General features: G+C 39.8%; 1 protein-coding gene across 3 annotated transcripts; it reads left to right on the top strand.

The window, feature by feature from the left end:
* The first annotated feature begins 928 nt into the window (after positions 1 to 928).
* On the top strand, positions 929 to 22,608 carry slc12a4 (solute carrier family 12 member 4). 3 transcript variants are annotated; one of them, XM_077563947.1, is made up of 24 exons: positions 929 to 1,187; positions 8,350 to 8,444; positions 8,522 to 8,653; positions 9,790 to 9,936; positions 10,543 to 10,597; positions 10,682 to 10,812; positions 11,769 to 12,010; positions 12,101 to 12,315; positions 13,531 to 13,695; positions 13,855 to 13,953; positions 14,036 to 14,093; positions 14,181 to 14,355; positions 14,641 to 14,759; positions 14,950 to 15,048; positions 16,540 to 16,659; positions 16,750 to 16,854; positions 16,953 to 17,121; positions 17,199 to 17,394; positions 18,304 to 18,473; positions 18,552 to 18,683; positions 20,392 to 20,499; positions 20,605 to 20,795; positions 21,442 to 21,575; positions 21,657 to 22,608. In XM_077563947.1, exons 1-24 carry the CDS (start codon positions 1,058 to 1,060, stop codon positions 21,746 to 21,748), a joined length of 3,279 nt encoding a protein of 1,092 aa, XP_077420073.1. In that variant the 5' UTR covers positions 929 to 1,057; the 3' UTR covers positions 21,749 to 22,608. The 3 variants fall into 3 exon arrangements, with proteins under 3 accessions (XP_077420073.1, XP_077420071.1, XP_077420072.1); XM_077563945.1 differs by having other exon boundaries at positions 20,392 to 20,795; XM_077563946.1 differs by lacking the exon at positions 929 to 1,187 and adding an exon at positions 5,619 to 5,682 and having other exon boundaries at positions 20,392 to 20,795.
* Positions 22,609 to 22,766: the final 158 nt, after the last annotated feature.

Below are 22,766 nucleotides of genomic sequence, written 5' to 3'. Positions count from 1 at the left end.
CCGGACTCGATCTCACGTCCTCTGCACTGGGAGGCGGACGTGCTAACCAGTCAGCCACCGTGCTGCCCTCTTGTTAACAAAAGTGGGAAAAAAATGTGAAACTAATAGAAATAGTTCAAATGAATTTTTGACGTCTATAGCCGTTAATGGCAGTGAATGAGTTGATAACATTTCACAACATTAACGGTTCTTCTCTCTCATCTCCCTAGCTGCTATTTTGTATCCTTCTCAGCATATCGAGTCACGGGTGACAGGATAGTTTCCTTCCACTTGGTGTCACTTCAGAAATACGTTTCGCCAAAAGCTGCCATGAGCCTGAGCCAATAAGTGATTTTTCAAAACCCAGGGCTATGACACGGGCCACACCAACATTAAACTTTGATTTAGGGGACAGCAAAAAAAATCATCCTGCAGATTTGCGACCCCTGGTGTAACTACAATCGGCCTATTGTAGGTAATAAATTGGAATTGGGCACTTAAATCCAGACCATTTCTCTTCCCTCAATCCCAACAATATAAACAACAGACGTTCTCGGCTTTGATCTGTCGCGTTTATGATTTTAACACTATTCTTGGAAAGCGGGGGCAGAGAGTTAATGGTTGTGCAAACGTCTGCAAACTCTTTCAGTATTTAGGTACAGCTCTCATTGATTCTGGCTTATTTTTCCAAACTGCCACGTAGCAGTCAAAAGGCCCCACAGAGCAGGGGCTGTCCGACCGGACCTTGAACACACAAAGTTGACTCTGTTGGCTGGATTCAGAATAGGGTCACCCATGAGGCCTAAACTTTGCAAGGGGTGGATGACTTCACTTAACCCAACCCACTCGGGACACTCCTTCTTGGGATGAGTGTCTTTCCCAGTCAGGACTCCACTAGGCCTCTCCCTTTTCTCGCAGGAGGGGGGGAAGGGGGTGGGGGGGGGCGTACCGTGGGCGTGGAGTGCAAGCGTACCCAGCCCGGAGGAAGTGAGAGCACGGTGGTGGAATGTAGTTTACCCTTAGTGGGAAGAGGAGCTAAGCTAGCCTGCTATGCCCAGCTGGAGTTTGGGATGAAAACATGCCTCATTTTACGGTGGTACCCGTGAAGGATCGAGGACAGTCTGGCTATGACAGTCTGGAGGGGATCAACGCGGTGGACCACGGGGACGGTTCACTACCGGATAATCAAGACACTGTCAGCTCTGACGGTAAGCCGCAAAACTTTTTTTTTTTTCTTTTTCAAAAAGTTTTGAATTAGTGGCGATCCTAAGCTGAGCGGGGCGAGCCCCTCTTCGGAACAGCTGGTTGGGCGGTTGCCATGGCGATTTGACAAGAGAAAGCAGTTTTGTTTTGCAAGCTCCCTTCTGTTTGCAAATCCCGAGAGAGGTTTCAAAACTAGGGTAAGAGACAGTTGGAAAGGGGTGAGAATTGCACAATTGGGGGTGCGCTTGTGAGGGTGGGAGGGTTGATAGCCCCCCCCCCCCCCCAAAAAAAAAGGCCTCAAGAGGCGCCTGGTACAAAAGATGGTGCTCTCGTCTTTGTGCCAAAGGAGGATTTGCTTTCACCAAGATGAGCTTTAGCACATTTCTGCCTCAGCTTGTCACTCACGTGTTCCCACCATGTTCACACAAGAAAGACTGGAGAAAGATCCAAAACAAAGAAACGCAGCAAGGAAAGAGGAGTATGATTATGTGGGATTTGTACATGGGCTCAAAGAGGAAAAAAACATGTTATGGAATAAAAGACTCACTTTGGGTGCGGTCTGTGAAATGAATATGACAGAACCAAAGGCCCCACTTTGTCTCTACTACCATTCTTTCTTTCTTTCTTTCCCTCTTCGCAAACGGAATAGTATGCTCACTGTGACAGGCTAAAACTCACCCGAAAAAATGTTTATGAGTCTGGTGGTAGGTTTGACCATATTTCATTGAACACTTCCTCTGTTTGTTCTGAAACTTTCACTGATTTGTTTTGATCACATTGTTACCGACTTTACTCTCCTTGTAATAGATCTTAAAACGCATTTAAAAAGCACAACAGTGAACAAGTACAAAGGCATTTAAAAGCTATTCGATTGCTCTCAAAATCCAACATTCCAATGCAGTTAAAAAAAGGCTTCTGTTTACTTTTTCCATGAAAGTCTTGATGGCGAACAGAAAACAGCAATCTCCAGATTTAACCATCAAACTTGTCCGAGAGTACTTTGCCACCCTCTTAACTAATTCTTGCTCTGCAAGTGAGCTTCCCGGAGCAATGACATCCCGGTTTGCAGGCAGCTGCCACGATGACCACATGCTGTCGAAAAAAGGAAGTGAGACTGGTGAATGGGGAGAACAGGCGCATGCTATAATAAGGTCATGGATGTACTACAACAATGCCATCAATGCAAAATATGTGGCAGAGGACCTTCTTGGTTGACGTTTGCACTTTTCTTTATTTCAACTTTAGGTCATTGCAGAAAGAAGTTCCGGGTGTAAGCTCAGGTGGATCGTAGATGGTTGATAGACAGTATATGACGGGAACGGTGATCTTTTACACAAATGACACACATGAACGTCATCCTCAGCCTATGAGCTCAGCTCTGTTAGGCCCAGAAGCGTCCCCACGCCATAACACTGCTGTCATTGTGGTAGCGCCAGAAGAGCACGCCCTTATATTCACCACATTGGGCGGATAGTTTGCAGTTGCGTGATGTGACGGTCGGCAACTTTTTACTTTTCTTTTTTTTTTCTTTTGAGAGAGAGCTCAGTATTGTTCATTCGGTCATTTTACCGATTCTACATGTCATCATCATTGCTCTCTCTTCTTTTTTTTATTTATTTTTTTGTAATTTTTATTTTGTATGTGTGTGAGTGTGTACTCATTAATTCACCTAAAACCTATTAAAAAAAATCCCATACCGTTCACCTAAACCGAATAATTCAGAATCCAGCTAGAGTCGTGAGGTTGTCAGGAGACCCGAGGAAGGATCAAAGAAAAGAAAGGAAAGTGAAATCCAGCACCGATCAGACATCACCTACTACCCATCGGGTTACCAACCATAATCTTTCACCAACCCCCAAAACATCTAAATTCCAACACATTAGGGAGACCTCAAGAGAAAGAGAAAGACTGAGGAGAGGAAGGAAGGATAAGATGAAGCAGAGTGACATCCACAGACATCAGCCTCCACCGATTCAACAACCAGATTGTGTTTGAATTTCGATAGATGCTGGCGTGGTGGATCTGGCATGCATGAAAACCTCCATCAAAGACCGCCACGGTCGGCAACTTCTGTCTACGCTTTCCCACCTCTTTAGGTTTAGCACGACACGTATGTTTTGTTTCATTTTCCTGTTTTCAGCATTGAAGGATGGCAGTGATGGCAAAGAAGGAATGTAGTAAATAGATGTGAAAACAAAAAATGAAACTCTGCTTTATTTTTATCATTCAGATGGACCCTCAAAATGTCTGCTTTGTAATAAAAGTACTTTTAAGATTAGCAATGGAATTTTCACGATGTCTTGTAATTAACTCATTCACTGCCATTGACGGCTATAAACGTCAAAAATTCATTTGAACTATTTCTATTAGTTCAACATTAGTTTCCACTTTTGTTAACAAGAGTATGAAAACGTAGAATTTTTTTTTTCATTTAGAATAGACATACAATTTGTGATTAATTGTGAGTTAACTAGTGAAGTCATGCGATGAAAATTTTTCATCGCCTGACGCCCCTAATTTTTAACAATCTTTTTTTTTTTTTTCATCATCATTCATTTATGGCAGGTCACTATTTGGGGTGCTGTGTTTGTTTATTTAAATGCCCCTGGTGATTATTTTCGTAACAGGGCTTCTACTAGACTGGAAACCGCTCTTTCAGACAATATGCTACCTTCGTAGAAAAAGCTGATTCTTTGGTATAGATTTCGCAATAAGTCGTCCTATAATAGGAAGGAGTATTTATGCAGTGGTATTAAATAGGAAATAGTGAGCTAATCTGCTAATCATAATAGGAGAAGTTTAGCAGATAAGAGGCTTTTCCATGAAGGTGCCGATGGTTGTTTAGACGATTGAGAAAATCTCATTTTGTACACAAAGCAAAACACAAATATTATCTTGAAAGAAGTTGAATATCATGTCGCGGCTGCGTACTTTTCGCTGGAATGGATGTGACAAGCTAATTATTTCTGCCGGCAATTGATCTGTTTGTAAAAGCGCACACTGAAAACGTTAGTGTGACTTTTCTGACATTTCGGGGTTATCATCAACACTTTCTTGACACTTAGTTCTTCACCTGCTGCAAACAAACACAAGACAGCAAAGTTTGCTTTGTTCGTGAGGTGGTTTTAAATAGCCTGCGTGTTGTCTGACACAAGTATTCATTTAACAACACATTTAACGTTGTTGTTGTTTGTAGCCGTGTTAAAAAGCACAGCATCATTCCTTATAAATCAGATTATTTGAAGCTGTTGTTCTTCAGTTCTGTTATATCCAAACATTATTGTGAGTTGTAATTTTGCATTAGCAAATCACCGAGCCCTGCTCCAGACTATCACTAAATGGTCACATTTACATTACAGTTACATTTATTTATTTATTTATTTGTAGCTGTGCTTTGCCCATGCTCTGCTACTGAGACATTCTGACACCGAGCAGCAAACTTCTCTCTAGAATACCTCAATAGTCTTGATTTCATTACTCTATAGATTCAAGACACCCTGTGCCAGATGTAGCAAAGCAGCCCCAGAACGATACAGAGAATCCTCCGTGTTTTTGGGGTATGCTTTATTTTTACGTTTGCCAACATAAAGTCGTTCCAGTTTTGTCTCGTCTGTCCATGGGACATTTTCCCAGAAACTTTGTGGTTTGTCAACATGCAGTTTGCAGGTTAAAAACGTGAAACTTATTATTGATGTTGAATTTGTTTTTGCAAAGCTGCTAAGAAGTGCGATAACTTACTCCTCTTTCAATTAACTCATTCACTGCCATTGACGGCTAGAGACGTCAAAAATTCATTTGAACTATTTCTATTAGTTTCACATTTTTTTCACTTTTGTTAACAAGAGTATGGAAACCTATAATTTTTTTTACTGTTCATTTAGAACAGATACATACACACCACGCACATTACGTCACATCCGCAGACAGGGCGCGGGAAATTCTAACCCGAATCCAGTCTGAAAACTATTGGCTTGCAGAAGTAGCCATTGTGAACAGCTAAAATGTTAATCTACTAATTAGAATATGTTTTGGTCATAAATGGTCAAATAAAAAGCTTATTGTAAAGTTATTTTGGGGATAAAAAAGTTCTATATTGCAACTTTAATTTGTCACTTACACTCCAATGTATTAACCCCAAACGGACACTAGATGACAGTGTTGTGCTATTTTTTTATTTTATTTAAATCTCCACATATTTTGATGGTGATAAAAATCACATGTATTCATTTGCTAGTTCTGTCCTTAATCTGTCGTCCTCACCGAGTCGCCATTCACGTAAGACAACACAAGATTCTGTGCTGCATCACTGAGCAGTGAGTGAGCACTACTTCTTTATGCGCCACGTTTTGGATCAGGCCCCACAGTGGGTGTTGACCCCAGGGTTGAGCGTCTGTCCTGGATTGTAGTTGGCGATGCGAGTGCAGCATGTACGACAGCGCTCCATAACTATGCTGAGCCTCAGTGACACCAGCAGCAGCAACACTGCACCACTGAGCACAGGTGAGTGAGGACTGGACATATTCATTATTGACCTCTGATGCTTCAGGAGATTATTTAAAAACAAACAAACAAAAAAATCTGGTGCAAGATAAGTTGCTGGTGTCATTTTGCGTTAATTCACTTGCTTAGGCAGAGTTGGGTTTGGTGCCATCTTTTGTGTTACTTGTATTAGATGTCAATTAAACTTTTGTATCTCCCCCTGTTGAACGGGCCTAAAAAGTCAGTTCATCCCATCCCCTGTTTGTGCATGCAAAAAATCCTATAAATCCCAGCTCAGAGATACTCGCCTTACTTGGCCCATACACGGTTTGAGTCTTCATTGGGTCATTAACTCATTCACTGCCGTTGACGGCTATAGACGTCAAAAATTCATTTTGAACTATTTCCAGTTTAAATTTTTTTCCCACTTTTGTTAACAAAAGTATAAAAACCTAGAATGTATTTTTTTTGTATTAGAACAGATATTAAATTTGTGATTAATCTTGAGTTAACTAGTGAAGTCATGCGATTAATTACGTTTAAAAATTTTAATCGCCCGACACCCCTAATTTTTAATAAAAAAAAAAAAAGCATTATTAAAAAATTTAAAGTTTTTTTTTTCTAAAGAAAAGGTTATTAAAAATTAGGGTCATCAGGCGATTAAAATTTGTAATCGTAATTAATCTCATGAATTCACCAGTTAACTCACGATTAATCACAAATTTTATATCTGTTTGAAATGTACCCAAAAAAAAATCTAGGTTTTCATACTCTTGTTAACAAAAATGGAAAAAAAATGTTAAACTACTAATAATAGTTCAAATGAATTTTTGACGTCAATGGCAGTGAATGAGTTGTAGTGATATCGTCGTCAATTTCATTTTCTGTTCCCCTTTCCACAAACATCTTATTTACTTTATCGACTTTTTTTTTTTTAATGTTTTATTGACAAAGGTTCAAAGAGTCATACCATCATGTCTTCAACATACAATGCTCAAAAATTCTACGCACCATCCTGCGATAAACAACCACCCGAGAACTTGTCTGCTCTGTTTTGTCTAATAATCTGTTGTCGTCCAGCTTAACGTCATGTGTAAACCATATCACAGCGATCGGCGCAGTTTGATGCCAGCAAAGTTCTTACAGAATATCCTGCTGTTGAAATGAATGAGTGAAAAGTCTCCTGTTGATGCCACCCTCGTTTCATATCCCCACAGCACTATGCAAATTTAGATTAGTTCAATCCTCATACTTACTGGCATCCAAAAGTCTTAATAGTCTCACACTTTTTCCAATAGTTCAACCTATTTAGTAAAAAAAAAAAAAACACACACACAACATATAGTTTGTCTTATCAATAAATCACCACCGTGCGGACCCGAACAAATACACACTTGAGCACACAATTTACCTGAGCAGATACACAGCGCACAAATAGTTATTTGTAACCACAAACGCTATATTGTACACACAATTATTTCTTTGAAAAAGTTGGATTTAAGTCTGACATGCCCTGTTTTTGGTGTTGTTTAACAGATACGGATCCGAACAAATGCGTATCTGAGCACACAGCTTACCTGAACAGATACAGATCCGAACAAATACTTTAGCTTATCAGAACAGTTTGGATCCGCCCCAAATATTTCTTTGAAAACACAACTTTATCTGAAAATGCTTCACACACATGATCAGGCGTGTCCCTTCGGAACCTTCTCCTGTGGCCTTACACTTCTTAAAATACCAGAAAATTCGAACCTTCTGGCATTGGATCTAACCCATACAATATTGTATCACTACATTTGAAACATAAATCCCATTCCTCATCCTCACAAATTTCAGCGATCAAAGGGCAGGCAGAAAAATGTTGAAATTTCTGTGAGGATGACGTCAAAGGAAAAGGAACAGCGAGTACTAATTGAGAAGATTCTGAGGGAGCCTCTTTTTTTTCTTTAATGCTCACTATACTAATAATATAAACCAGACTGCATATTCTCTACTATTTAACTATTTATTGAATTTCTCTTAACGCGGAAGAAGGCCTAATCTGTCCAAAATGGTTTCTGCTTTTGTACTAGTCTTGACCACCCACCCACTCGGCCTTGCCCATGGGACCATGTGTAATGGTGTTAACTGGTTTCAACTATATATATATATATATATATATATATATATATATATATATATGGACAGGTTACAGCAACACAACGATCTCAAGTCACCTATCTAATCAATGAGAGGGCTAATCTAACGGCAAGATGGCCTCATAGTAAGCATGTCTGACAAAAAAAAAAAAAAAGACAAATTCTTGGTCTGTTTTAATTCTCCTTAGTGAGTCACAGTGTCCCATCACCCATGAGCTATTTTTTTTTTAGCACAGACTCATGGACTACTGATGTTGCCTGCTGGCACCATTGTTTTTTTTTTTGGGCAATTGACTTTAATCGACAGAGCAAAAAGACATCCATGTTTGCAGTGTGTCTTTCATCTTTCTCCCTCCTTCCTCCTCTTCCGTATAATTGCTCACAGGACAAAAAAAAGATTATTTGGGGCAATTAACTTAAGAGGTACTTTTTTTTTTTTTTTGCACAACTTTGCAAGCAGCCAATTACATTTTGATATGCTTAGAAGTCGCCTCACCCTTACCGTGACAACCAAGTATCTAAGATGTATTTTTGTTTTCAATTATAGGACATGGCAATCACAAAGAAGACAGCCCGTTTCTCAACAGTCCCGATGAGAAGAAAAAGAATGACTTCTACGATAGGAACCTGGCCTTGTTTGAGGTATTTTGTGCTTTTGTCAAATGCAAATCCTCACCTCAGCCGATTTTATGTTTCCGTTCTCCTCTTTCTTCATTCAGGAAGAGCTGGACATCAGGCCCAAGGTGTCATCTCTGCTCAGCCGCTTGGTCAGCTACACAAACATCACTCAGGGAGCGAAGGAGCACGAGGAGGAGGAGAGCGCCGAGGCCTCGCGAAGAAAGACTCCCAAGGTCAGTGCAACGGTGCAACCATGCCCAATAACATGATCCTCCACTTTCCCGGCCAAGATTTGTTGTATGAAAACTTGCTGACAGATTGTCCAGCATGCTTGGCTTTAATACATTGGACCCTCAAAGGTTTTGACATTATCCAAATTAAGACTGATTTATATGGATTTCTAAAAAAAAAAATTCTAGGGCCCGACTATTATGCATTTTTTGAGGTGATGTTGATACGATCTTTGGCAGAAAAAAATACTGATTACCGACTAATCAGCCTATTAAAAAAAAAAAATCTATATAATGCACTTAAAGTGAGTACAGAAGACAGTTACAATTGAATTATATTAAAATAACTTGTTTTTCACACATTGGGAAGAATTTGTGATTTGGCATAGTTTTATCTCACAGCATTTGTGTGTGAATGTTCGTTATTTGAAGGAAAAATACTCCCGAAGTCAATGCTAACTTCCTGTTAGCATTTGAATAGGATCCTCCCTTCGCTTGTAGTATTAGCGCTAGGCTAGCGATGTTTTAAAAATGAAGTATGTTTTGTATTTAAATATACAGTGGATGTTATTGTTATTGTCGTGTGTTTAGTTTTACAGTTAACTCCAACTGGCATGTCATTAAACAGCATAAAGGACGCTTCGGGGACAACAGAATAACCAGAATAAGATATGCTACACACTTCCTAGTTGCTAATGCTACGCAAGCAAAATGGTGCATTCAGGGTACTTTCACAACGTTGGAAACTTCGGTTTTCTTCTATTGTAACGTTTTAAGGGGAAAATAATCGGCCATTTTGCCCAATTGGCCAATTGTTTTGGCAGATGTTTGAAGGGCAATAATCGACCGATTATAATCGGTGGCCGATTAATCGGTCAGGCCCTAATTTTTTCCCACATAGAAAATAATATGCAATAAATTACAAATGGGATTAATCTGTTCCAGATCTGTCTCCCAAAATACAGCTGGGATTGGCTCCAGTATAGAAAATGGATGGATGTGTGGATAGGGTCCACTGTTCACGCAAGAGCTGGAACATTCTCCAGTGACCTTTAAAGTGTACACCAATCAATAATGATCATCAATACCACTGTTTCCTGAATTGCTCAATAATCACTCACCCTCTCTCTCCTCCCCAGTCCCCCAACATGGGCACTCTGATGGGCGTCTACTTGCCGTGCCTGCAGAACATTTTCGGGGTCATCCTCTTCCTGCGGCTGACGTGGATCGTCGGGGTGGCCGGCATCATGCAGTCTCTGCTGATTGTTGTCATGTGCTGCACGTGTGTAAGTCCGCAGACGCATATACACACAAACTAGGCTAATATGCCGCATAGATTTCGCCACCAATGTGGGTCATCATGGGCCTGTGCCTACTGCGTATACTGCAATAGAATCTAACCATGAGCCACCATATTAGGTGCAGTATACCTGTCCAATAGAATAGCTGTGTTAAAAATGGCGTCTTTATTATATGGTAATACTATATAAACTGCCACAGAGGTATTAATTCAAAGTTTTGTGTAGCTAATAGTGGTATAATATTAAGGACTTCTCATGTATTTCTGCAACGCGTGTTGCCATTACTACCACCTTACATAATCGGCAATGTAGTCGTATGTATTTCCAGGACACGCCATTAATATATTGATTATTTCAGGAGGGATTACGCTCAGTCAGTTGGAAAACGGTGTGCCCGAGCGTCAATTTGATGGGCGGATGTTAGCGTGCCACACAGATGTTCCCTCGCAACATCCGTGCCAACTTTTTTTTTTTTTTAACCCCTAGGCGTTATTGTGACCATTTTTTGGCTTTTTGTTGGTTCTGACCAAGCCATTTCAAAATAAAATACTGCCCACGGGTTAAACTGCACTGTCCCTTCCCATTTTGCAGACCATGCTCACGGCCATATCGATGAGTGCCATCGCAACAAATGGTGTTGTTCCAGGTAATGTGCGACTCACAAAATGGCATAAAACTAAGATTGCATTTTGGAGCATCTGGTTTGTAACGGTGTGTTTTCTTTTCCTAGCTGGCGGGGCCTACTTCATGATCTCACGCTCTCTGGGTCCAGAATTTGGAGGAGCTGTTGGCTTGTGCTTCTACCTGGGCACCACCTTTGCTTCCGCCATGTACATCCTTGGAGCCATCGAAATATTCTTGGTCAGTTTTCAGCACAGGAACTATGTTTGGTTACGTGAGATAGCGTTAAAAACGCGGGGAGGCCTCTCTGTGAAGAAAAATCACATTATATATATTATATATTTATATTTTTTACTTAAAAAAAAAAAAAATTGTTATTATAAAAATTCATGCAGAAGCCCCTGGCCATGTTTGAAGAAATACAATAATTTATTTTAGCAGTTTAAATAATAATAAAAGATAAATAAGAATGCAATCATTCAAAGTGTATTTTGAAATAAAATAAATTTGTATAAATATAATAAACATAATTCACTTGTGTTCTAATATTATTAAAAGTTTTAATACGATATAAGGCATTTAATGATGTTAAATGATAACTGTATATAGTACTTATAACACGTCATATGAAAAATATCACATTATGTTTTCTGTATGTAATGTTCAAAACTGACCTAGCATGCCTCAGGTATTAAGTCATAAAAAAAAAAAAAAAACACACTCAATATAGGGACCCCCACCAAAAAAGAAGAACAATTTACAATTACTACATATATGAAAAAAATACCTTAAATTATTGTTATTGTTATTATTTTACTTCATACTGTCATAATTTAAATGGACTTTTTAGGTACTTAAATGAAAATATAGCAAATTATTCAAAATTAGTTAAATAATTTAAAGTGCTGTATATTTTAAATACTGTGAAATAAAATATACTACTTATTTATTTATTTTTACTTTTGAAAGTGTTACTAATATGTCTTTACAAAGTAAAAATGTGTTTATAAAGTAAAAATTAAAGCGGTCAAATATTATAAATTTTTTTACATGAATAATAGATTACCACAATGAATTGAAAATAAATCTCCATTTAATTTAACAGTAAAATATCTGCCAAAACTTGTCTAGTATTTCGATGAGTATCATGTAAATGGGAAAATGTCATAAATTTGTATATTTGCTTTCTTTCTTAGCAATATCTGGTGCCTCAGGCCGCCATCTTTCATGCTGCAGACCACCACGGCACTGACAGCGCGATGCTGAACAACATGCGCGTCTACGGCACCATCTGCCTCAGTCTCATGGCCCTGGTGGTTTTCGTCGGTGTCAAATATGTCAACAAGTTGGCCTCGCTCTTCCTCGCCTGCGTCATTATCTCAATTGTCTCCATCTATGCCGGCGCAATCAAGTCTGCCTCGCACCCACCAGAGTTCCCGTAAGTTGCCGTGTTTGTGCACCCGACTGAGTGAGAGCTGTTTGAAATATTTTGCTTACCTTATGTCACTGTTTTCTATGATTGCATTAGGATCTGCATGCTTGGCAACAGGACCTTGGTCAGAGATCGTTTTGATGTGTGTGCAAAGACCATCACGACAGGCAACATCACAGCACCCAGTCAGCTGTCGGACTTGTTCTGCCTTCCTGGGAACATGAGCAGTGAGCAGTGCGATGACTACTTCCTGCAGAATAACGTCTCAGAGATCCAGGGCATTCCTGGACTGGCTAGTGGAATATTTAGAGGTAGAGTTGTTCTAGTAGTAGTAACCTCCTATGTTCAAATTAGGTCAATTCATATATATTTTTTAAAAATTAATGCTATTGGTCAGTCCTTATGTGGCTCTGTAATTTATTTTTGACAAATTATTGATTATCTAATGTGTTGAAAATGGATCTCTCTCTCAAGTCTTGCATGATGGCAGATCGAATTCTGAAGTTTTATGTTATTATTAATCCCGCAAATATTGATCAAATTCCAATTTTGTTCAACCCCTATGGAGGACCAGAACTGCCAAAATAAAAAATAAATAAATAAATGAATAAAAGTGAAAATAAAAATTAATATAAAAAAATATAATTCATGTATAAATATAAATGGAAATAAAAACAACTAAATATCTATACATATATCCCTAAATAAATAGATAAATGTAAAAAAAATATATAAAAAAAATAAAAAACTTAATTAAAAATAAATGTCGAAATAAATATATAAATATAATTAAATATCAATGAGTAAAAACACTCGGCTCTGTCAGGTCAAAAATGTTATTCAAATGAGGTGGCGGTCCTGTGTGTGTCTTAGGTTTGGCTCCGCTGTTGCTGCACTGCCTAGAGTGAGCGGCGTCGACGAACAAGGAAGTCTCGCCGGCTTGCATGTAGAGCTCCAGCAATGGACGACTTGTAAGCCGGCGAGACTTTTGAGAGACAAAACAAAATTTCGACCTGACACAGCATTTGCAGCATAAATTAAATAAATAAATGTGAGAGTAGAGCATTTTTATTGATTGATTGATATTTAATTAATTTTTGTATTTATTTCTACTTTTATTTTTTTATTTAGGGATATATATATATATATATATATATGTATATTGTTGTTGTTTTTTTCATTTATCTTTATTTTTTTGTATTTAATTTTTTTAATTATATTTTTATATCTGTTTTTATTTTCATTTTTATTCATTTATTTATTTTGTCATTTATTTTTAATTTTGGCAGTTTTGGTTCTCCATAAACACCAGGATTTTTCAAATTTAGAGTGTCCACTGTAATCCTTATGTAAACCATCACTAGCCAATCAAAATTCACAAATGGCACACTGAAAGAAAATATGATCCATTCCAGATACAAAGGTCTGGAAACGGTAACCTTGCAAACAATCATGAAAATAAAACCTGCCTGGCGGAGTAAAAAAAGAAAAGAAAAGTACTGAGCCATGTTTGCTGTTTCTACCAGACAACTTATGGGGCGACTACCTACGGAAAGGGGAGATACTGGAGAAGGACGGCCTTGCGTCAGTGGACTCCCACAGCCCCATGGTGAACTTTGGCATGTACGTGTCCGCAGACATCACCACGTCCTTCATGTTGCTGGTGGGCATCTTCTTCCCGTCGGCCACAGGTAAGAAGACAGTGTCATAAACTGGGTACGCTCTGACAAGTCTCCAGTCTCTTAATGATGCTAATACAGAACACAAGCGGACTGGAACAGTAAACGGTTTGTCAAAACAAAGACGTTTGACATTAAGATGAACAATTATGTTGACCTTGTGTTTTGAAGGCATCATGGCAGGCTCCAACAGGTCTGGAGATCTCCGGGATGCTCAGAGGTCCATCCCCATTGGAACCATTTTAGCTATCACCACCACTACTCTTGTCTGTATCCTTTTTTTTTGGGGTGAAATCTTTCGGTTGTAATTTCACCCGGTGTCATTGTAAGTTCCTTGACTTCTTGTCCTAAGATCTAAGTTCTGTTATCCTGTTCGGGGCCTGTGTTGAAGGGGTGGTCCTAAGAGACAAGTTAGTCCATTTGCATCCAATTGCACACTGTCACTGAAGTGATGAAGTTCTGTTCTTTGGTGTAACTCACCCAGTTTGTATCTTCAGGTTTGGTGACGCCGTTCGGAGCAATTTGGTGGTGGGAACTCTGTCCTGGCCATCCCCTTGGGTCATTGTCATCGGTTCCTTCTTCTCCACGGTGGGAGCAGGTCTGCAAACGCTCACCGGAGCTCCCAGACTTCTTCAGGCCATCGCTAAGGACAATATCATCCCTTTCCTCAGAGTGAGACATTTCCCATTGTAGATTAGAAAACTAGCCTGAAACCAGTGGTTCTTAACCTGTACACTATAGCTATGTCTTCAATTTGAAAAAAAAACCAACAGCAACCAAAAATCATTTTATTTAAAATATAGAAGGGTTTGGTGAATGCGCATAGGAAACGGCCTCCTGCGAGAAAAAAACTCCAACAAGATTAGGAATGATTGCCCTAAACCGTAACCTTGAACGAAATAGAGAAACAATGTATTGATGATTTTTGCTTTTGCTGATGATTTTTCTTGATTTCAGGTGTTTGGTCATGGGAAGACCAATGGTGAGCCAACATGGGCCCTATTGCTGACTGGCTTCATAGCTGAGCTTGGAATCTTGATTGCCTCATTGGACATGGTGGCTCCCATCCTTTCCATGTAAGTTGGCTTGCAGATGTATGCTTGTGTAGTGCCAATCAATAAACCCCCACATTGACTGTATCAGTGATAAATGCAATGTGAGTCCATTGCAGGCAGAATTTCTCATTCAGTTCTATGATTGGATCACAATCTATTGGCTGTTTAATTTTTATTCTATTCAGACATTTTTGTTTTATTTTCCTCACAGGTTTTTCCTGATGTGCTATCTCTTTGTTAACCTGGCCTGTGCCGTGCAAACATTGTTGCGCACCCCCAACTGGAGGCCGAGGTTCCGATATTACCACTGGTGAGAACAACCTAACACTTTCATTTCATTCCACTTGGGAAAAACTTGATTTGGGTTTTTCTAGAGAGTCTAGGGCCATGTACACACGTAGCAAGGTATTTTTTTAAAAATGGATATTTCCCTCCTCCCCGTAGAAAAAAATTGTGTCCACACCAGCACGTTTGTAGAAAAGAAAACATCCACAGCTAACCTCATTAATGCGTTTTTAAGTACATTCATAACAATGCCAGACCTAAAGGTGGCAACAGTTCCCCAAATCTTATCCAATCAGAGTATGCTTCTTTCTGGCAACGTCACTTCCCCAAATTGTGCGCACAATGAGATGCATGCCAAGCCTCTAGGTGGCAGTAGTTAGCCAAATAGAGCTCGTTTCTTGACGTCACTTCCACCATACGTCACACAAGCACGGACTGTCGCACACAAAACTTAAAAAATACTTTAGAAAATGCTCGTAAACAGTCGAATCAGAGTGAGCACATCATAAACTGAGCATAGAGGACAACAAAGAGGATAATTACAAAGTTTTAAAAAGCTTCACTTTTTTAATTGTTTTTAACCCGCCACTCACTCATCCAAACACACACACACACATACAAACGTGGTCTCCTGGGTGGAAAAGCGAATCCACGGCGCTTGCTTTTTCTACAATTTTAACAAATTGAGGTACAGTATATGTGTTTGGGTGACGTGTGTAGAGCGACGACTTAAAACTCCACACACGAATGCGGATCCGGCGAAATACGCAAATCTTCACTTTGGCCAGAGTTTTTGGAAGCCTTTGGATTTTCACTTTTATTCATTTATTTATTTTGTCATTTATTTTTATTGATTGATTGATATTTAATTAATTTTTGTATTTATTTCTACTTTTATTTTATTTATTTATTTTTTATTTTTTATTTAGGGATATATATATATATATATATATGTATATTGTTTTTTTCATTTATCTTTATTTTTTTGTATTTAATTTTTTTAAATTATATTTTTATATCTGTTTTTATTTTCATTTTTCATTTATTTATTTTGTCATTTATTTTTTAATTTTGGCAGTTTTGGTTCTCCATAAACACCAGGATTTTTCCAATTTAGAGTGTCCACTGTAATCCTTATGTAAACCATCACTAGCCAATCAAAATTCAGAAATGGCACACTGAAAGAAAATACGATCCATTCCAGATACAAAGGTCTGGAAACGGTAAACTTGCAAACAATCATGACAATAAAACCTGCCTGGCGGAATAAAAAAAAAAAAAGTACTGAACCATGTTTGCTGTTTCTACCAGACAACTTATGGGGCGACTACCTACGTAAAGAAGCTTTTAATGAAAAAATCCCCGCGGACGTGTGAATGAAAAATATCTCCCGTTTGCAAAACCCCCGGCTACGTGTAAACAGGGCCTAACAGTATATCTGAAGAAATGAGCATGGTTGTTTGGCAAACAAGAGTACCAGTACAATGCAATGCATTCTTGATTATGCTCCACAAAGGACTCTATCCTTCCTCGGAATGAGCATGTGCTTGGCCCTGATGTTCATCTCTTCCTGGTATTATGCAATTGTGGCCATGGGCATTGCTGGGATGATCTACAAGTACATAGAGTACCAGGGGTATGTTCATAGCTTGAATGCTGTTTAACTCTCTTTACTCGTACCGCATTACAAGGCTTTGTCTTTTCCCACTTGTAAAAACACAAACAGAGCAGAAAAGGAGTGGGGAGACGGCATCAGAGGACTATCCCTTAGTGCTGCACGCTATGCCCTGTTAAGGCTAGAGGTCGGACCCCCTCACACCAAGAACTGGAGGTAGAATTCCTTCAAATTATTTATGTAAGATCTCTTTATGTAATCCTGGTACATCATCTTGAAACGGTAATTATGTCCCTGGTGGACTGGCCCAACAGACCTCAACTGTTGGTTCTGTCAAAGCTGGATGAGGACCTCCACATCAAATATCCCCGACTGCTGACCTTTGCCTCACAGCTGAAGGCGGGGAAGGGTCTTACCATAGTGGGATCTGTCGTCCAGGGGAATTTCTTGGAAAGCTACGGGGAACTACAAGCAGCAGAACAGGTAAGGGAAGACATTTCCTAACAGTCATGCATTGTGTATATTCAGAACTTTGAGCATTGATTGATCTATCCCGCCAGACCATCAAGAACATGATGGACATCGAGAGGGTCAAGGGTTTCTGCCAGGTGGTTGTGGCCACCAAGGTGCGGGAGGGCATCGTCCACCTGATCCAGTCCTGCGGTCTCGGGGGCATGAAGCACAACACGGTGATGATGGGATGGCCGTACGGCTGGAGGCAAAGCGAGGACCCTCGAGCTTGGAAGACTTTTATCAGTAAGCCAGGATTTATTTTGAACTTTGATGATTTTGACAGGGATGTGATTTTTCCGCTAATTCGCGGAATTCCGTTTTTTTTTTATCTCCCCCCCAAAAAAAAAAAATCAGATTTTTTTTTTTTTTTTTTTTAATAGTAGTAGTAGTTCATTGTGTATGCACATGACTCCGACAGATAACATATTCTGCTATAACAAAGACATTTGTGGTATGCTCTAATATGAGTTACTTTTCATTTGGTCATGATACAATTATTTGTTCATGAAATTTGAACTCTTCAACATTATTTATGTGTTAACTTAGTAATCACATTAGTTAGATATGATGATATTCTCAGTGATAGTTTTTAAAAGCAAAGGCAGTCCAATGTTTTTGAATGTGACTGATTTTGAGTTGACTAAAACTGCCATTTTATATGGGATAGTTCAATATACATTGAAAATTTATGCTGTTGTTTTGTCTATTTCTTTGTCATGTGAGTGCATTGAAAGTACTTAAAAACACGGAAAACCCACGAGCTCCGGGGGCTCCGCCCCCCTTGTCCCCCCACCAGGGCACTGCCCTGGACCTAGCGGCCCCCAGACCCCCGGCTAAATTTTCAGATAATTTCACTTTGGTCAAATCACATCCCTTTTTTGATGATGACTGTTACCCGCGTGAACCCGATTGAAGCGCAGTTTGCTAGTTTTATATGTCTGTCCTGTGCTCTGCTGTGTGGACGTTTAATAGTCAAGCAAAAAACTTTATAATTGTCTTTTTAATTATGAATTGAGTGAACATCCTCACATCCTCATATCATTGCCGCCTGACATGTATATTGGAACATCACGACTCCACGCCTCCTCATGTCCTGTGCCGCTATGATTCAATTAAGCCCTAAATGGCCTTCATGCTCTCATCTCGACACAGACACAGTCCGGTGCACCACCGCGGCCCACCTGGCTCTAATGGTGCCCAAAAACGTGTCGTTCTACCCGAGCAACCACGAGCGCTTCGCTGACGGCTGCGTTGACGTGTGGTGGATCGTCCATGACGGGGGGATGCTCATGCTGCTGCCTTTCCTGCTCAAGCAGCATAAAGTATAATAAGACGAATCATATCAAAAACGCTATTTGGATGAGGGTTTGTTAGTAAAATCTCGCTTTTGTTTTTCTTAGGTGTGGAGGAAGTGCAGAATGCGTATCTTCACGGTAGCCCAGATGGATGACAACAGCATTCAGATGAAGAAGGATCTGGCCACTTTTCTCTACCAGCTGAGGATAGAGGCTGAAGTGGAAGTGGTGGAGATGGTAAGAGATGATGTCATGCAGAGACGGAAGACGTAAATTAACGACCAAATTAACATAGCTATTTATAATTGGCAGATTTGATTGACACATTTTGATTTGTTTATGGTACACAGTTCACAGTTTTATGTAACAATAGAGGCAGAGCCTAAAAGTGGTTGGTAGGTTGGTTGGTTGGTGGGTATGAAGGTGGTTGGTTAGTGGTGTAGGTGGGTGTTTTTTCCCCCCGAGTTGGTCTGCTAAGTTGGTTTAGTCAGAAGGATTGGGTTGGTAAGCGGGTGTTAAGATTGTTAAGTAGGTGGTTGGTTGGTTAGTTGCAGTTGTTTAGTGGATCGGTCAGCTTTTGAGTCTGTTAGTTTGTGAGATGAGTAGTTTGGTTGGTTGGCTGGTAGTTGAGTAGGTTGGTTAGTAGGATTGGTGAGTGCTTGGATTGATCCTTTTAGTCAGTAAGTTGGGCGGGTAGGTTTGTGGTCAGGGAGTTAGCCAATGTTCACGATAGGGAGGTAGTTGGTTGGTTAGTTAGGGGTGTAGGTGGGTGTTTATTTATTTTTTTGGGTTGGTTAGCTAATTTGGTTAGTCACTAGTTTTGGGTTGGTAGGTTGATGTTAAAGTAGTTAAATAAGTGGTGTGTTGGTTAGTGGATCAATTAGTGGTCAGCTGGTCAGTATGTTTCTGAGATAAATAGTTTGATTGGTTGGTAGATGGGTAGGGAGTTGAGTAGGTTGGTTAGTAGGATAGGTGAGTGCTTGGATCGGTTGGTCCTTTTAGTCAGTAAATTGGGCGTTAAGTACGTGGTCAGGGAGTTAGCCAATGTAGGGAGGTGGTTAGTTGGGGGTGTAGGTGGGTGTTTGTTTATTTATTTATCGGGTCGGTTAGCTAAGTTGGTTAGTCACAAGTGTTGGGTTGGTAGGTGGGTGTTAAAGTAGTTAAATAAGGGGTGTGTGGTCAGTATGTTTGTGACATGAGTAGTTTGATTGGTTGTTTGGTGGGTAGGGAGTTGAGTAGTTTGGTTAGAGGGGTAGGTGAGTGCTTAGTTTGATTGGTCGTTTTATTGAGTAAGTTCGGCATGTAGGTTTGTGGTTGGGGAGTTAGGATAGCTAGTGTAGAGCAGTAGTTGGTTAGTTAGGGCAGGTTCGGTAGGTGGTTGTTTTTTGGGTCAGTCAACTCAGTTGGTTGTTCAGAAGGGTTGTGTAGGAAGGTGGGTTTTAAGGTAATTAAATAGGTGGTTGGTTGGTGGGTCAGTCAGCTGGTCAGATTGTTTGTTTGTGGAGGTTGGGTGTTTGGTTGCGTAAGTGGGTAGTTGGGTGGGTAGGGAGGTAGGTTGGTGGTTGGTTAGTACGTTTTGTTGGTCAGTTGGCAGAACGCAGAAGGTTAGGTTGGTAGGTGAGTGGTCGTTTGGTAGATAGGTAGGTAGTCGGTTAACCCTTGGGTAGTATGAGCTTCATATTGTAAACAATGGGATGATGTCTGGTTGGTTATAATGTCATAGTTATCTACTGCTCAAAAATGTACATTTTACGATTTTTTTTTCCAGACGTGCCAATGCAGAACCACAGTAATTTTGTACAGTGGATACACAATCATGTACACTTGAACATTCAAATGAGAGCCAATATATAACAGCTGTATCATTAGTTCTGCTTTTACATTTATATAATGATCTGTTTTGATTGATTCCATTGATTAAGTATGCAGTTATTATGCATTTCAGCACGACAGCGACATCTCGGCATACACTTACGAGCGTACGCTGATGATGGAGCAGAGATCTCAGATGCTGAGGCAGATGAGACTGTCGGGGGCAGAGAGGAAGAGAGAGGTAACGCACACACACACACACACACACACACACACACACACACACACACGTGTCGTCAAGATGGGAACGTTTTGGAATTCTGACGTCCATCCTTTCTCCTCACAGGCCCAACTTGTTAAGGACAGACACTCACTGGTGCGTATGGGAAGTTTGTACTCTGATGAGGAGGAGGACACGTTGGACAGTCCTTTGCCGGGGAATGTTCAGATGACGTGGACAAAGGAGAAGCGCGAGGACGAGAGGAGGAATAAAAATAATGCGCCTGAAAACTTCAGAGAGCTCATGAGTCTCAAACCGTGAGTAACAATTTGCGATGAACCCAAAGTACAATAGACAACAACTTTGTTAGAAGTTGAAGTGAATGTTCACTCCCAGCCATTTTCACTGAAGCAACCCCCTTCGCTCCCGGCTGTTTTACTGGATTTTGACGGATTTTGCAAGGCCCACAGAATATTGTGTTCTATTGCTATAAAAACATGGAACCTACCAAAAGAAAGATTAGAGTCTCTTCTTTCATCAGGAAAAAAAGGACAAAACTGTGTGTAAATGAGCTTCTTTTTTTTTTAACATGGCCCTGGTTGATCTCTTTTGCCCTGTTCCCACCGGCTGTTTTTGTAATAATTACAATTTCTTCAACCATTCTCTGCATTTGAGAGGAAGGAAAAGTAAAAAATGTATCAATACGTCTTTGGGACACATTTAAAATAGAACGTATTTATACGTTTTGGGGAGCAAATTAGTTAAGTATGAGTCATTTTATAAATTTTCTGGTTAAATGTCCCTACCTATTAAAAAAAATTGGTTCAAATTTTGATTACCGGTATATTTGTATTTATTGTAATTTTATTTTTTATTTAGCCAGTTGTTATGTTACGTCAAGGAACAATTTGTTCTGATTACAAAATGTATTTTAACATGTATGATTCACATTTTGAACTCCAGGGACCAGTCCAACGTGCGTCGCATGCACACGGCCGTGAAGCTGAACGAGGTGATCGTCAACAGGTCCCACGACGCTCGGTTGGTGCTCCTCAACATGCCGGGACCGCCACGTGACACAGGCGGAGACGAGAACTGTATCCTTTTGCCGCCATGGCGACAGACACGCCAGTAGAGCATTTTTGCTGTTGTTCCCTTCACTTTTTTTCCTACTTCAGATATGGAGTTTTTGGAGGTTTTGACCGAAGGTTTGGAACGAGTGCTGCTAGTGCGAGGCGGCGGGCGCGAGGTCATCACCATCTACTCGTGACCAATCAGAACGGACCATGGAGGTGCTTCAACATTCCACCTAAAGGCTTAGCTGCTCGAAGGTCACATTAGAATTTGGTGTCGGCACATAAGATCATGGTAAAGTATATTTATGTAGAGCAGTGGTGGGTCATTTCAGTCCTCTGAGGATCACATGATGTGCCTGATCACATGACACATGGCTGTAGGTTCCCCACCCCGATGCAGTGTACCACACATAGAGCAGACATATGGCCCATTTAGCGTACGCAAGGCCAAGGAGGATTTCGAGTTTATGGGATTCCTGGGGGCGCGCACTTTATTTATTTATTTATTTGACTCTTTTCATGTTTCAGGTTTATAAGGCAAGAGACTTTGTTACTAGCTATAAATTGACGCAAGACTTAAGTATTCAATTTGCATGCGGAGATGATTAGATTTTTTTTAACTTATGTTTCTTGTTTGTACATTTCTTTTTCTATCAAGTTTTTGTTCTCAGATGACGTGTAGGGAATCACTTGGTCTGTTACTGAAAGAACAGTTTGTTGTAAAAGGGATCACGGCTGAAAGGTTGTGCAATGACAAAACAATGTCAAGAATCCTGAATTAGATTTAGTTAAAAATTGGTTAATTTAGTAAATCTTTTCAATTTAGTTATGTAATTTTATTTTTGGGTGTGTTTTCCCCCCAAAGCAAAGCTGGTTAGTATCAGCGTCAAGGAATATCTGCCATTGTTATTACTTTTATATTGTAAAATAATGTTTGCAGTACTAACTTTGATAAAAACATTTTTTTTTTTACACTATTGCCAAACTTTCCAAAAACTCAAAAAAGTACCTTTCTATGACTTGCTTTCCTTCAATAAATTATTTTACTATACAATTTTGTGGTTTGTACTTTGTGTATTTTATATAATTTAGGAACTAGCAAAAGTCAACGTAAAGAGTGATTGTACTCTCTGTACTCTCGCGCCCTCTGCTGCTTGTGGGGAATGTTGCAACTTACAAATAGTTTGGTTCCGGTATTTACAGCTGCATTAC

This window comes from Vanacampus margaritifer, chromosome 4, assembly GCF_051991255.1.
Source record: "Vanacampus margaritifer isolate UIUO_Vmar chromosome 4, RoL_Vmar_1.0, whole genome shotgun sequence".
Lineage (NCBI taxonomy): Eukaryota > Metazoa > Chordata > Actinopteri > Syngnathiformes > Syngnathidae > Vanacampus > Vanacampus margaritifer.
Note: the sequence above shows the minus strand (reverse complement) of the source record. Positions and strands in the feature narration are given on the sequence as shown.

Bases quoted from the DNA above. Each gene is read 5' to 3' on its own strand.
- slc12a4 (XM_077563945.1), top strand. From the start codon at position 1,058: ATGCCTCATTTTACGGTGGTACCCGTGAAGGATCGAGGACAGTCTGGC. The intron at 10,813-11,768 runs GTCAGTTTTCAG...TTTCTTTCTTAG, and splicing joins GAGCCATCGAAATATTCTTG to CAATATCTGGTGCCTCAGGC. The intron at 16,660-16,749 runs GTATGTTCATAG...AAACACAAACAG, and splicing joins AAGTACATAGAGTACCAGGG to AGCAGAAAAGGAGTGGGGAG.